Below are 15,368 nucleotides of genomic sequence, written 5' to 3' on the forward strand. Positions count from 1 at the left end.
AAGCCCACCTCGTTCGCTAAGTACTTCCCAGCACATTATTTTTCATATTTTATGGTCTGTTGTATTCAGTATCACATACAAGCAAAATAACATGTAAATTTAAAAATTAACATTATTATATTGTGCATTCAGTTTGGTTAGCAATGCCACTCATGATAGTTTTAAGTATTTTTTGAGATAATTGCACAGTTCACAGGAGTATTTAGACCAAGTTCATATATATATGTATAGACGGCTAAATGGTATATATATATATATATATATATATATATATATATATATATATATATATATATATATATATATATATATATATATATATATATATATATATATATATATATATGGACCCATGCGTGTCATGTACCCCACCCGATAAAAGCTTTTGCGCTGTGCACTACGTGCATATTCCTACAGTTTTATCCATGTTCATTCATTTACACCCCCCCCCCCCCAATTTCCAATTGGGATTGACACCCCTGTATACGCCAAACGTACTATTAAATTAGCAATGTTTCAAGGTTTTTCGGAAGAATACGGTACTGGAAAAGAAATTTTAAAAATTAATAACCACTGGAATGTCAATCGTCAATCTTTTTGCCAACTTAACTTGTATATGTGTTGTTGTCTAGTGAACAAGTATAGCCGTATACACAGTGGCGTAGGAAGGTACTTTTGAGTGGGGGGCTGAAGACTGATGGCCGGCCTGGGGGAGGGGGGAATTTTTTGCATTTCCAGGTAGCCTCAGATGCAATTTGGTGCAATATAGCACACTTCAACACCCATTCCATTTTGTAAACTTAATTTTGTATGTTCACCAGGCCTTAGATGCAATTTGGTGCTTCAAATGAGATTTTTTTTTCATTTGGAAATGAAAAAGGGGTTTTCTAACTTGCTAAGCGGGGGGGGGGGGGGGGCGGAATGATACTTCCGCCCCTCCACATTTTTCACTGGGGTGGCTGGCGCCCCCAGCCCCCCGGTTCCTACGCCCTTGCGGTTACACCATGATGCAACAATTGATGAGTCGGCCCGGCTGTCATCAAAGACTAAGAAAATGTTTAAAATACTTACTTGGCCTAAGGTGCTAGATGACAACTTGCCATACCGGCAGCATTTCACGTTCTAATATATTTTGAGGCTCTAGTGTTCAAAACAGTTATTATATCTGAGTAAAAATCAACTAAACATACATCTACGTATTTTTGCTTAATGCTATCTAACTGAATTGCAACTGGAAAAAAACAACAACGAAATGCAACGTTAAAAAACGTTATTTGGGTTTATTTAATATTAAAATTATTTTTGACACCGTTTGAGACAAAAATCCCAAAGCTATGTATATGTCACATTGATTTCTAATATTTTTATTGAAATGAATCCCGCCTGTTTTATGAGAAGGTTCAGCCCGTCAAGATATGTTACATATCATCAACTATATCTCGAATAACATATAGGGTATTGAGATAAGTGTTTGTACTAAACATGTGGATTGTATATAGTCTCTGCAAGAAACAGTGTTTCGCGTAAAAAAGCAGAGATATCACTTTAAAAGAATGTATCGTTTTACGGGTGAAATTTATGTTTATCACCCTCACAAGTTCAACTATATAAAGCACTATAAGCACTCATCATCATTTCACCAAATAAACTTGCGGAATATTTTGTTTTGCTTTCGAGAACACTCGGGAACTTTGACACACTGTCAACATGTTGTTATACGCAAGCACTCCATGACAAACACTGTTGATCTCTACTGTGACTTCGACACGGCTATATACATTACAATGTATATACGAAGCTAGCGTTTCTATGTAAAAACAGAGTCAGTGCAACCTGGACAAAATAGACATATCACTTTGAGTGATATCCATGCAACTTCACTCCAATAGAGACCAGTATTTTACGCCGTACACAACATATGTTCTAAGTGACAAATTCATAATTCGCTAGGTTCGCTAATGATATAGTCATGTAATGTTTATGGAGTTTTTATTTTAAATATTATTCTGTTAGCTCATTTGATTCCCTCCTAGCAGCTCTGCCGATAATCCCCAGACTTAATGTTTTGATATGGATCGTGTTTACTCGTCTTTTCTCACGCAAGAGAAAGTTTTTTTCTGACCAACATTTAATCCTTCTCGACCATTGCGATTTTAGCCGTTTATGTTCATTTTACTATAGAGGGCATGTGTTGTATGATTTGCTTTGTTTGGAGAGTTCTTGGCTTCACTTGTCACTTGTGACTGGCTCTTTGGAGCAAGATGCTAATTAATTTTAATATTTCTTGGAGAATGTGTTGTTATTCGACAAATCTAAACAGGTCGAATATACAACGTATCCCGTCAATCTCCCTCACGTTCCAGTATAGGGCGACGGAGACTTTGCTCAGATCTGAATTATCCGTGACTCCGGGATCAGGAGTATATCACAATACTTATTATCATTGCAGGCACTTTTATTTCCCTGTGATTCAAGTAATTTCATGAATAACTGAACTTATACGTTGTTTACATCGTGATTACGTTTACTTAATGTGAGAGAAGAACAAGAGAATATATAAACAGAATCCACAGACATCGTTTATTTGGAGTGCTGCATCTTACAGAATTGAGAGACTTCGTAGCGTAACAACGAGTTAAATGAATCTGGAGGATTCATGTCAATTGGGTGCGCGCGTACCATGCATGGAGGGTCATGTGATGTGTTCCAGGGTGGTACCAAACTGATATTTCTCTGTAGCAGTTCGAGAATAGTGTTAGTGACTTCGTGAAAGATTTGCACAAAGACGGATCGGATATGGGAACTAACGGCATAAGAAGGTACTGGTACTTCAGGTCTACGAAATAGTGCTAATATGCTAACGTTAGACATGCTGGCACAGAACAAGTACAGATACATTGGGCTTGCAGCGGGAAATGTCGATGTCGCTGTCTGAATTGTATTTCAAGAACGATTTTTTGTCGAAAAGGATTGTTGAACTGGACGTGTTGCTGTAGGGAAATGTTTAGTTCAGTGCAACCACGGAATTGTCCATGGAACAGAGCCTAATGCTGCTCGACGCGAATATAGCTACCACGTTAGGCTACAAGCACGGTTATTGCTAGGTAACGGTTGTCGTCTGCTGCTCTAAGCACGCATACACATTTACGTACTAGTTGGGTGAAATCATCATGCGTAATAGGGAGAGTAATATATTAGTACCACCCTGGAACACATCACATGACCCTCCATACATGGTACGCTCGTACGCGCGTATTTACTGTGTGATAGTTTCTCCAGATTCATTTAACTCGATGTAGCGTAACTCTTAAGGTAGCATATACGCCCATTAAATACCCCATTGACTTACACAGCTAAATCACAAAAGTAATGTGGTCTCTAAGTCTAGATAGAAGTTTTCACTAGCTAAACGCTACCCATCACCGGATAGCTGACAAGTTGGCCTTTCATAGCACCATCAATTTTCCGTATCATGACCATGTAGAATTTTTTACTATCCGAGCCGGAAGTTTTCGTCACTTGTAAACAAACCTCTTCACTCAGTGTTAAAACAAATTTCCTACGCTGCTCCTGGGAGGCCTAAAGGGGTCTAAAATTGCCTCATGCTATTTAACATGCAAGCCACAAAAAAAGTAGATCATATTGATAACAGGTCACAAAGATGTTCCCCTGCTGCTTTTTTGGCACTTGTGATGAAATTTTAAATACAGCAAAACATTGACAGCTACGCCAACAATCCAAGTTGATAACATTTTAAGGATACATCCACAAGAAGAGTATAACAGCAAAAGTCAAGTTTTTGAGAAAAAAAAAAAACATTTATCTAGATGACGTCACATACATACTGTGATCCAATTCCGGGGAGTATCGAGGGTTCTATGAGGTGCCGTTTATGACAAAATTATGCTCCAATATATAGGTTATGAAACCATATATATATAGATTATACCCATATATATATATTTCATAGATTAAATCCCAATATGATACAGTTTATACTCCAGTATTTATATATATATTGTAGTTTATACTCCATTATATATAGGTTATAGTTTATACTCCAATATATATAGGTTATAGTTTATACTCTAATATGTATAGGTTATAGTTTATACTCTAATATATATAGGTTATAGCTTATACTTCAATATATATATAGGTTATAGTTTATACTTCAATATATATATATAGGTTATAGTTTATACTCCAATATATATAGGTTATAGTTTATACTTCAATATATACAGTTTATACGAATTGAGTAAGTCTACGTCACGATGACTGGTTCGATAGTAACGTAGATCCGATCGATAATACGTGCGAGTGTTCCGCGCAGCTGCACGTACTATAGTGTGCCATACACCTAACCTTTTGGAGATTGTTTGATATATTGGCTGAAAACTAAATGGATTTTTCGAATGTTTAAAAGTGAAGCATGTAGGTTAAAACACACGGCGGATTCACAGGGGAGCACACAAATGTAGGGGTCCGTTTACCATTGCATCAAGTAGGTGTGGGGGGTCAATGGAGTACTTCGCACGTGGAAAGACTTCGACAGGTCTAGCAGCCCTATTTGACTTTCGTAGTCCATAGTACCATACCAATACACTCACAGTGCAGTCGAACCAATAATCGTGATGTAGACTTGCTCAAGTCGTAAAAACTATATATAGATATTGAAGTATAAACTATAACCTATTAGAGTATAAACTATAACCTATTAGAGTATAAACTAAAACCTATATATATTGGAGTATAAACTATATATATATTGGAGTATTTCATTTATATTCATTTATTTATTTCCAGTATAAATATAAATATTTATAAAAAGGACATCAAAAGTGAGTATGTAACAAGAAATTATTTTAAAATGTTAGTGTACAAATCACAAAAACAATAAATAAATATATATATATATATATAAACATATACACACATATACATATACACACATATGCACATACACATACACGCGCATACACATATATGCACATACATACATATACACATATACATACATATATATATATATATATATACAAAACGTACAAGTGCAGCTGTGTACAATAAAGTATAAACTATAACCTATATATATTGGAGTATAAACTATATATATCGAAGTATAAACTATAACCTATTATATATAGTAGAGTATAAACTATAACCTATATATATATATATATTGGAATATAAACTACAACCTATATTTATTGGAGTATAAACTATAATCTATATATATTGGAGTATAAACTATAACATATTGGGATATAATCTATAACATATATATCTGGGTATAATCTAAATATTTATGGTTTCATAACCTTTATATTGGAGTATAATTTTGGCATAAACGGCACCTCATAGGGTTCAGCTAGTCAAAATAGGTTACATTCAATCAACCATTATTATGGAGTAAGAACAAGTTATCGTTTTCTTTTTCTACCCATGGGAAATACTTAACTGAGTGTGCATTTTAGGAAATGCTCCCATCGACGTTCACATGTTGAAACATTTTAGCATTTTTCTAGCTGCACAACATCTTTTTTTTCCAGTTGTGTGAAGACTGTTTTGTGCAAAACGGTGTTTTACGTGGCAAAACGTTCTTACAAATATATTCTGGATTTCCATTTAGTTTCTAAACTGAATTAGTCGTATGTATGCTCTTCGTAATAATTTTGTTCTTAAATTATAATGTAACTTTAATATATTCGTAAATTTCCTTGAGGATTTCGTCGCCATCTTGAAAATTAATTCCAGGTGCAACCCATACAGCACCATGGAATGCTGTAGGGTAATGGCGCCAAGTCACTTCAACGCCAGCTTCCTTTAAGTGTTCCGCGTACATGATCCCGTCATCCCGAAGTGGATCATAACCCATTGTTATGATGTACGCTGGTGGAAGACCGGACAAACCTCTTCTCAAAAGTGGGGTTAATCTTGCATCTTGAAATAAGTCTTGTTTGGCATCCCATATAGGCGATTCACTGCCCGACTCTGGTACCGGTATACTAGGCGGAATAATATAAAAGTTGTCGTTCCGAAACTGGTCAGGTAGTAACTTATGTGATAGTCTCTTCTTGTATAGATGACTATCTCTAAACGTTTCTGCTATGTGTTTGTTAGCTGAGAAACTTCGAATAATGTCATCGGTAGTATCGTTTCCATATAAATGCATAGCAGAGTATAGAGCCATGGTGTCCCTAGGCATGACCCCTCCCGTGCCGAAGTCGTGCTCATACTTTTGGTAAGATGGCGTATTTAGATCAAGGATTTGTAACCAAGGGTAAATCAATATTTGAAGTTTGAGATCCGGTATCGATTTATCATCGGTAATCGCTTGCGACACAGTAGCCGAGAGGTACCCTCCAGCACTATCGCCACCAATCCCGATACGGTTTACATCAACATTGTACTCCTTGGAACGCCTCATGAACCACTTGGTGGCTTTAAGAGATTCTTCAAAAGGTATCGGAAAAACACAATCTGGTGGTCGTTGATAGCTAAAACAATAGAAACAGTATGCAAATTATAAAACAATGACGTAAAAACAACATAAATGGAACATTATTATTAAGGGACATTATCATCGTCATCGTCATCATCATCGTCATCATTGTTATCATCATCATCATCTTCATTGTCATCATCATCGTCGTCGTCATCGTCGTCGTCGTCGTCATCGTCATCGTTATCGTCATCATTGTTACTATTATTATTATTATTATTATTATTACACTCACTCTATGGACATCACAACAGCATTTAGATTCGCTGAGAGCTTCCTCGTCAGACCATCGTAGTGCTCTGAAGGTTAATTAAAAACGACAAATGTTCTTTAACAAAAGCAATCCAAAAAAATCTAAGATATGTAATTGAGTAAACTGGTACATTTGCGTAGTTTCTCATCTAAAATCGCTTCTGTCTTATAACGTTTTGAACCTGTCGACGGTGGGGTATGGCTCGTAATCAAGAAAATAAACTGATTATTTTGTTTAAACGATTGAATTATTTCGAGCACGTTCATCACTGACTACCTGCTTAATATCAACTCATAAATGGGAATAGCTCAAACAGGACATATACATTGAAAGAGAAAGTATAGCGGTGAACATGTGTGGCCATTATCTGACCAAAATTGTTGTGCAAAATACTGCAGACCTTTAAACAAGCATTAATTTAGTCTTGCTCGTCAATTTAAATGAGATTTTTAAATGAGTATTTGAATGTTTTCCAATAAATGGACTATTTTTAATTACTCTGTCTGTCGTCTTTCAAACAGATTTTGGGGGGGATCTTCTTATTTAAAGAATGGGATAGCTTGAAGGTTTCTTTAACAAATCGGGGTTGGGGTGGGGGTTGTTGTCATTAAATATCATAAATTATGAAACATGATACTTTCTGTTTCTTCCTTTCATTTAACTGTACTTCAATCAGTAATGATTGAATTATATTATCCTACCAGCGTCAAAAAGTGCCAACCCGCCGCCATGTATATAAATAAATCCAGGGAGTGGCGGTTCATCTTCTGACCCTGGTGGTTGGTATATGTGAACTTTGACCCCATCTGCGATTACTTTAGTCAGTTTCACTTCGGTGGCATATGATGTCCCTGACGGTAGAAACATTCTCAATGCTGTTAAACTATCCCTGAATCGTCGAACTCTCGTTGCTGGAGAATCATCAAATAAGGAACGGATTGCAACCTGTCAAATAAGAAGGATTGTCCGAGTGAATCTGGAAAGTCCAGATGAATTTGGATATTTGACGGTTGAAAGAGGAACCCTATTTTAAAGGAATAGATAAATTACAGAGGAACATAATCTAAGCATTCTAGTGAAATTTGTACTTAATTCCGATATACCGTTTTTGAAATATTGAAAGTTGAAGTTATCTAATATTCTACCAAAAGTGAACTTGAAGCAAACAGGTGTGACGTCATAGTTGCACACTGACAAATAATGTTTTGTTTTTTCTTTATTCTTCAGTCTATTGATTTGACCTTGGATTGGATAGGGTTACTAGATTGTGTACAGGGGATTTGAAGTTTATAAAATACCAATACCTTTGGTACATTCACATTATGGATGCATGCAATTGTGGAGTATAAAATTTGGCGTAACTTTTAAAGGAAAACAAAACATTATTTATCAGTTTGCAACATTAATGACGTCACACCTGTTTGCTCCAAGTTCACTTTTGGTATAAAGGTGGCAACTTCAACTGTCAATATCTCAAAAATCGTACATAGGAATTGAATGCAAATTTCACTAGAATGCTTAGATTATGTTCCTCTTCAACATATCAAAAAGAAATTTTGACCTGGGCTATTCTTTTAAGCATGCGATGAAATGTGCATTCAGTTCCTACGTATCGTTGATCATTTCCGACTAATTTGAGGTTCACTTGAATCCAACAGGTGTTGTGTCATTGATGCACGCTGGTTTATTATGACTATGAAATGTACATATGTCTACCTATAAAGTTCATTTATGTTACAAACTGTCACAATTTGAACTAACAATATCTCGTAAACGCAGTCATGGGAAATAAATTTACATCTGGAATTTACTGTTTAAGAATCTCATTAAAATGTGTCGTCGGATATCGGTGGTTTATTCTCTTTAATTAGCGTGCTTGAATGCAAATATGTGATTGTTTTCTCTTGTATATTCTAGAGGTTAAACGTTCATATTATTTATTCAACGTAACCAAAGTCCAAACTAAAAATATGTAGGCCTATCTTAAAAAAGCATTTTATATTTAAGTGCTTCATTAATTCAAGCAATTGAATGTGTCACGGGCATATATGATGCATGGCTGTAGGGTAGGGGAGGAATATGGCGTGCTGACGGGTTGGCAGCAGGTGAGTGGGCGGGGTTGGGGGTTGGATAAGGACTAACGTGACCTTAAAGCGGCATCATGCGCAAGTTGCGTGACTTGAGTCGAATGTACCAAATAGCTCGCACCTTCAGTCTATATATAGGCTTCCCCAACCCCCATTACAATTAAAATAAAATAAAAGAGTTCGGGACCCAGAGAGCAAGTAATGGAAAGAGATGTGGAGAAGACGAAGATGAAGGTGGAGAGAGAGAGAGGTGGAGAGAGAAAGAGAGAGAGGGGGGGGGGGGGTGAGGGGGTATGCGCCACTGATTCTAGTGTGTTTCGGCTAGACATGAATATGACACTGTCTCCTATACTGCACACACAGTTGTAAGCCACATAATACTATATTCAATATGATAACTTTCAATATTCGTACTTACCATATTCAGGAGAAATTTTTGGAAAGCTACTACCGCCCTGTATTTTTGAGGTTCATTAATGTCCGATGGTACCGGCACATAAAACAAGTAAGCCACATAACCTCCCACTGCCAAAAGGAAGATGCGACGGCCCGATAGGAACATCTTCGAGAAGTTAAATGACCTTGCTTTCAATTGTCTTCGTTATATCGTCGTACACATTAGTATAGTGTTACAATGATAGAGAGAGCTAATTACTGCATGTAAAACTGATTGATTCACCGTCATATGCATGAATTGCTGATCAATGCCACAACCTATCTTAACGACTACATGCTATATCATAGAGCTGTACTACGTAGGCCTATACAGAGAATATCATATCAATCTAACGCTTCCAGTCAAGTGTCTTGTTTGATGGAATGCATAAGAATCATGATAGCCTACACCCTGCATGTACTTCAACTATGAAACACACCTAATTGTTACTTTGAACTGTACCATAAGTATTAGCTTAATCAAAAATAAACGTTGTAGAGATGAACCTCACATACGCTAACCAAACGTCTCTTCTCTTTGTAGTGACCTTCATATATTGTTTATATGAAACAACATTGTCTCGATTCGTTTTGTCACGAACGAAAAATGTTATTTAAAGGGATAGTGTCATGTAGGTCAAAGTTCCCGTACAGCAAGTAACATAGGCATAGGAGCCTGATTTGATTGGGGGGGGGGGGGGCTGTAACGACTTGCCCGAAAAATATAACCAAAATTTTTCGCGCGCTATGCGCGCGTTCAACATCCTAATGTGCTATCATATAGCCATTCATCAGTTATTACATCACATGCCGATAACCAATGAACGCATATATGACATGCACAATAAGATGTTAAACGCGCGCGGAACGCGCTGAAAATTTTGGTTGTATTTTCCCTGTTATTACCATTCCATATTGGTTATAACTATTGGGGAAGTCGTTACAAAAATAACGATAATAATAATTTCATTTCAACCATTGAAAAACACATTGCAAATTATTATTCTTTCCGTAGGTGCCCGAAAAATTCTCAGCATATTGCCCGAATTTTCACCCTCCAAATAAATTGGAAAACACATTGCAAGTTATTCATCTTTCGGTAGGTGCCCGAAAAATTCTCAGCATATTGCCCGAATTTTCACCCCCCCCCCCCCAAAAAAAATTAAAAAACACATTGCAAGTTATTCATCTTTCAGTAGGTGCCCGAAAAATTCTCAGCATATTGCCCGAATTTTCACCAAAAATTTTGTTTGGGGGGGGGGCTGCAGCCCCCCAGCCCCCCCGCCTCCTACGCCTATGGCAAGTAATATAATGTGTTTACAATTCTGAGATCATTGGTTGCTTACACTTTAACGATAATCCATAACAGATTACCGACTTCATTTCAACCTCGAAAGAAGTTTTTGACAGAAACGTGCCATTTGGGAAATTGCTACCTTAACATTTTGAATCGGTCACATTGCTGGAGAATTATGGGCTCAAATTAATTCCATCTTTTATTCTATTGTCTTTTGTCGCGGTTGGGAAGGGGGGGGGGGTTAGTTGGATGATGTATAACCCAATGAATATTTCCATACTATTGTTGGTTAATAAGTAGATAAGTCTCAGAACCCATGCATGACGTTGTCCCTTTTAACATGATCATAAATCTTAGTTAATATTATATAGAAGCTTATTCGTGTTAACTGAATCGTGTTTTAAATCAATAACAGGCCAAGCTTATATCTATTTCACACAATCTTCTGTTTTATGTGAATATACTTATGCTATACTCTCATTGTATTGTGGTGCTGTGGACTTGTCTTGTAGCATAATTCACTAGATATAAATTACATTCGGGATTTAAGCATAATATTTCAGCCGTGTTATCATTCCTGTTTATTTGCGTTGAAGTGAACGTTTTCTAAGTAAACTTTTAATTTTATTTACATGTCTTTTAAAGTATACTTGATATTTCTTATGTGGGGAACATTGTTTGCTTTTGATGGTAGGAATGCCGGACATGACGGATGAATTTATCTTTAAAATCATTGCATTTTCGCTATAATCTGTTTAAACTGTATAACCCCAGGTTCAGCGCTCCAATCCAGGGACATTAGTCTTCAGGGGAGCGGGTGTTTTCGGCTGTAATGGGGTCAACTACCTACACCGATATACCGGGTCGTTCGGCACATGATATATATCAACGATGCGCCTCGTGACGTTTACGTCTACCTTACTACTACAGACACTACTGACAACACATAAACAAACAGAATAACGCAAAAAGCATATATATATATATATATATATATATATATATATATATATATATATATATATATATATATATATATATATATATATATATATATATATGGCTATACAATGTATGTAATCATAATTAAAGAAGTTAAGAAAGATAGAGGAAAAAGGTAAAGTAATAAAGAACAACAAAATTGTTACTAGTCATCTGCAAATATTATTAAACAATAAAGAACACAGTCAATCTCATCCATGTCCGCACGTGACACTTGTAGGGGTAGGGGCTCACTCCATCTCTAGACACGCTCGGCCGTCTGTCCGATCCGGGCACATTATGGCCTGGTGGCGGAGGGGGGCATCTTATGACCAGGCGTTAGTCACGCCCACCGAAACCCAAAGGCCCTGTATAGAAATTGTGAAGGTTTATGGTTTCGATGATAATCGTAACCTATGCATTCATGAATGCGGAGAGTGTGTGTGCGTGTGCATGCGTGCGTTTGTTTTGGTATCTGACCGAGGACTTGAACAAAAGAATTTCAGGTCCTCGGTTGTGATGTCTAAAGAATCACCACGTCCTCGGAAGAATTCTATTGTATGGGGTATTGTTAAGTTTAGGGTACGTGGATTTGAACAATGGAAAATACAATGGGGTCCTCGGTCTGACTGTAATACAAAATGGGTGTGTGTGCGTGTGTGTGCGTGTGTAAACACAGTATCTCAAGAAAGGGAAGCTTGGACCAATCTAATATTTGGTATGTAGTTGGTAGACGTTCAGTACAAAATTTTATTGAGGTCAAAGGTCAGTTGGAGTCACCAGACGCCAAACTGTGGAAACCTTGTTTTATAAGCTACCATATCTCCCACAGACCAGCCTATCAGATAACATGTACATTAAGCCTCATACGAATAGGAGGCTATTGACATTTGGAAATGAGCATATGGGCATCCGTAGAATCTAAAACTGAAAACACGAACATATTTGCATTGGCTTCAACGTGCCGCCTGGAAGCCTTATTTTGCTTGCAGAAACGTGTACTTTGTAGTACAGCGGTTCTATTGGACGTTTTTCGTCGTTATTTCAGGTTGGATGTAGTTTCGTTGTGACCAGGCAGCGTTTATGAAACTTTTAACAGTTCGTCTAGTAAATTTTTTACTATGACCAATCTCAATGCGAAATAATTGTGTAAAACGTTCTAACTTTGGCAGTGAGTTCACGAGCTTTTGTCTGGATCGGCTGTTGATCTCAATTTGTGTAGTCTCTTCCACCAGTTTTAGCATAGCTAGGCCTTAAAAGTAACGTTCGACTTTCGTCACGTTTATGATTATGGGACAACTTGAACAAACCTGGCTTGGCCTGTGAGGAAGTTTATGTTGTCTAGGCCAGCAACGGTGGGGTAGGATAGGGTTCGTTAACACAACAACGTGAAGAATACCAGTCAGAATACCAATTCACTTAAGATGGCAAAACATCTCCTTCATTATTTCTTAAGGCATTTTCCTACTGGCTATTAGTCATAATTCGCAAAACAACTTATGGAGTTTCGAGACAAGTTTGCTGTTGTTGCTGCTAGGATTTTTGGAAGATAGATGCTCTTACAACCTCAGATTTTCATTGTTTTAAGTTTAAATTTCATACTGCAAAGTAACTTTACCTTCCAATGCGCAATTACGTCAGTGGTGGAGCTAGGGGTATTGGTCAGGGGGGAGGGCGAAAATGGTCTGTAGGGGTGCTTTCGACACTATCTAAGCGGAGCGCCACCACAGTTTGGCGCGGAGCGTACATACATTTTTTGAGTAAAGATACTCCCTAGATCGCCGGAAATGACCCTTACCGGGCCTTGCTAATATGCAGATGAACGAAGAATAAATAGGTGTCATCGCCATTCTGTCAGAAAATTACACCAACAAAATGTGACAAATGTCGATAGGTATTTGAGAGCGCAAGAAAAAAGTCAATAATCGCGAATAAGTAAAAAGTGGTAAAAGCTGAAAAGGGCGCCAGCAGTCCATTTGAGTCCGTCAGGGGGGGGGGTGGCATCCGCCCCTCTGACTGTATGATCGCTCCGCCACTGAATTACGTAGCACCATGTAATCTGCCTATAACTGCCTAACCTTTGTAAATAGAAAGTATTGATGTTGCAGATCTGTACTTTGGAGACTTGAACAACAATCATATAGGCCTACTGGAGAGTGAAATTTGGCGAGTAGATATTTAGCCACGGTCGCCAAGTAGCGAGTACTTTAAAAAATATTTGTCGAGGCCTGAAAACATTTAAAACATGATTTCTCATGGTAGAAATCATGGATACTGTTCATACATGGTATATGGATTTGCCATATTGAGTGCAAAAATCCTATTGCTTGTGAGGTCAAATCTCCAATAGGTCACCAGAGGTCAAACTCTGACAACCTATTACATGATATCTAACGATGGAAATCGTGGATACCTCTAATACTTGGTGTGTGGATTCATAACATTGAGTACAATACCCCTATTGTTTTTTTGTGGAGGTGTGTATGGCCACGTACAGTAGACTGACCTGTGTTTATTATGCCATAGTGTTATTGTAACAGCTAGTTCTGGTTATACTAAAGCAGAAGCCTAGTGCATTGAAGTCATCGAAACCTCAATGCATTTTGCATTCTGGTTCTAATGGTGATGTCTCCGACATCCTATCGAAGGCTGAGGACTGTCAAGTGAGTGGCCTAACTTACATATCAAATATAACCAATACAATGCGGGGCTCAACACCAAATACAGAGAGGCAACAATAAGTACACTCGAATCATTGATGCTATAAACATAAATGAAATATGTTTCCAGTAAATAGCATAAGTGATAATGCTCACATCTAGCCGACGTGGCAGTCAATGATGGACACCTTGCAGCAAGTCTCAGCCAGGTGCTAATGGCCCTAACCTAATTACTTGCATGTTCCTAATAGACACCTAAATGCATAAATACTAAAATAATATAACACCATAATAAGACGTGCATATGCATAGCATAGGTACCACCAAACAGTAGCAAATCTATTTAAGGTCAACCTCTGACAAGAACTGTCACCAAGGGGACTAAAGAACATACATTAGCCCAAATAAGGAGATAAATGAACTAGCTGATCGGCTTAAGGCTCATTACCGGAAATCACCAACATTACTCGATAACGACTAAGAGAACAGGTGTAAACAACTTAGTGACGTACTCCCAGAGAATGAGCTCATACACAAAGAGGTGAACACATGAGTCATCTGGTTGCAGATGATCTCTCTCTCTCTCTCTCTCTCCACCTCTCTCCACCCAGGTGGAGCTTAGCCCTTGAATCTGTGGGCTAATGGGTTCTGTGATGGTTTACTCTTCGTGCTTACACATGGAGGACAAATCAATGTCATTCCAAAAAATACAGGCTTAGTCATGACGACTTCCTGTACTGAAGTGACAGGCCATTGAACTCCATGAGCACCAAGAATTTGTAGATGGAACCTATCACAGGGAGGGGGAATCTAAATGTGAGTAATTCCTAATTTACCAAAACATGAGGGGTGCTATACAAGACGTTTACTTGTATTCTACTTAACAGTGAATTTAGTGCTATCGACTCTCGTGAAAGGCAAACATTGCAAATCGTTTCGTAAGATATTCACCTCCCATTTTTGCTAAATGTTTGGATTTGGAATAACAAATACGAAAAAGCGATTTTCTACTTTTCCTTTCTGACAAAAGGTCGCCTCCCAATGACGTATTGATGAGTTAACTAAAAGTAACCAGATGAATGCCAAATTTGCAGAAAATGCCTTTACAATCATGACTTCATGGTGTGTATCCGGGTCAAGGGGCCTG

General features: G+C 37.6%; 1 protein-coding gene across 1 annotated transcript; it reads right to left on the reverse strand.

The window, feature by feature from the left end:
* Positions 1 to 2,559: 2,559 nt before the first annotated feature.
* Positions 2,560 to 9,848, reverse strand: LOC139974950 (neutral cholesterol ester hydrolase 1-like). Its single transcript, XM_071982509.1, has 5 exons — positions 9,267 to 9,848; positions 7,463 to 7,706; positions 6,744 to 6,807; positions 5,089 to 6,503; positions 2,560 to 4,717 (listed from the first exon to the last, which is right to left on the reverse strand). The coding sequence occupies exons 1-4, from the start codon at positions 9,408 to 9,410 to the stop codon at positions 5,690 to 5,692; spliced, it is 1,266 nt and encodes a 421-aa protein (XP_071838610.1). The 5' UTR covers positions 9,411 to 9,848; the 3' UTR covers positions 2,560 to 4,717; positions 5,089 to 5,689.
* Positions 9,849 to 15,368: the final 5,520 nt, after the last annotated feature.

Source organism: Apostichopus japonicus, chromosome 10, assembly GCF_037975245.1.
Source record: "Apostichopus japonicus isolate 1M-3 chromosome 10, ASM3797524v1, whole genome shotgun sequence".
NCBI classification, from domain to species: domain Eukaryota; kingdom Metazoa; phylum Echinodermata; class Holothuroidea; order Aspidochirotida; family Stichopodidae; genus Apostichopus; species Apostichopus japonicus.

Bases quoted from the DNA above. Each gene is read 5' to 3' on its own strand.
- LOC139974950 (XM_071982509.1), bottom strand. From the start codon at position 9,410: ATGTTCCTATCGGGCCGTCGCATCTTCCTTTTGGCAGTGGGAGGTTAT. The intron at 6,808-7,462 runs GTAGGATAATAT...ATTAACCTTCAG, and splicing joins GTTGGCACTTTTTGACGCTG to AGCACTACGATGGTCTGACG. The intron at 6,504-6,743 runs GTGAGTGTAATA...CTATTGTTTTAG, and splicing joins GCTGTTGTGATGTCCATAGA to CTATCAACGACCACCAGATT.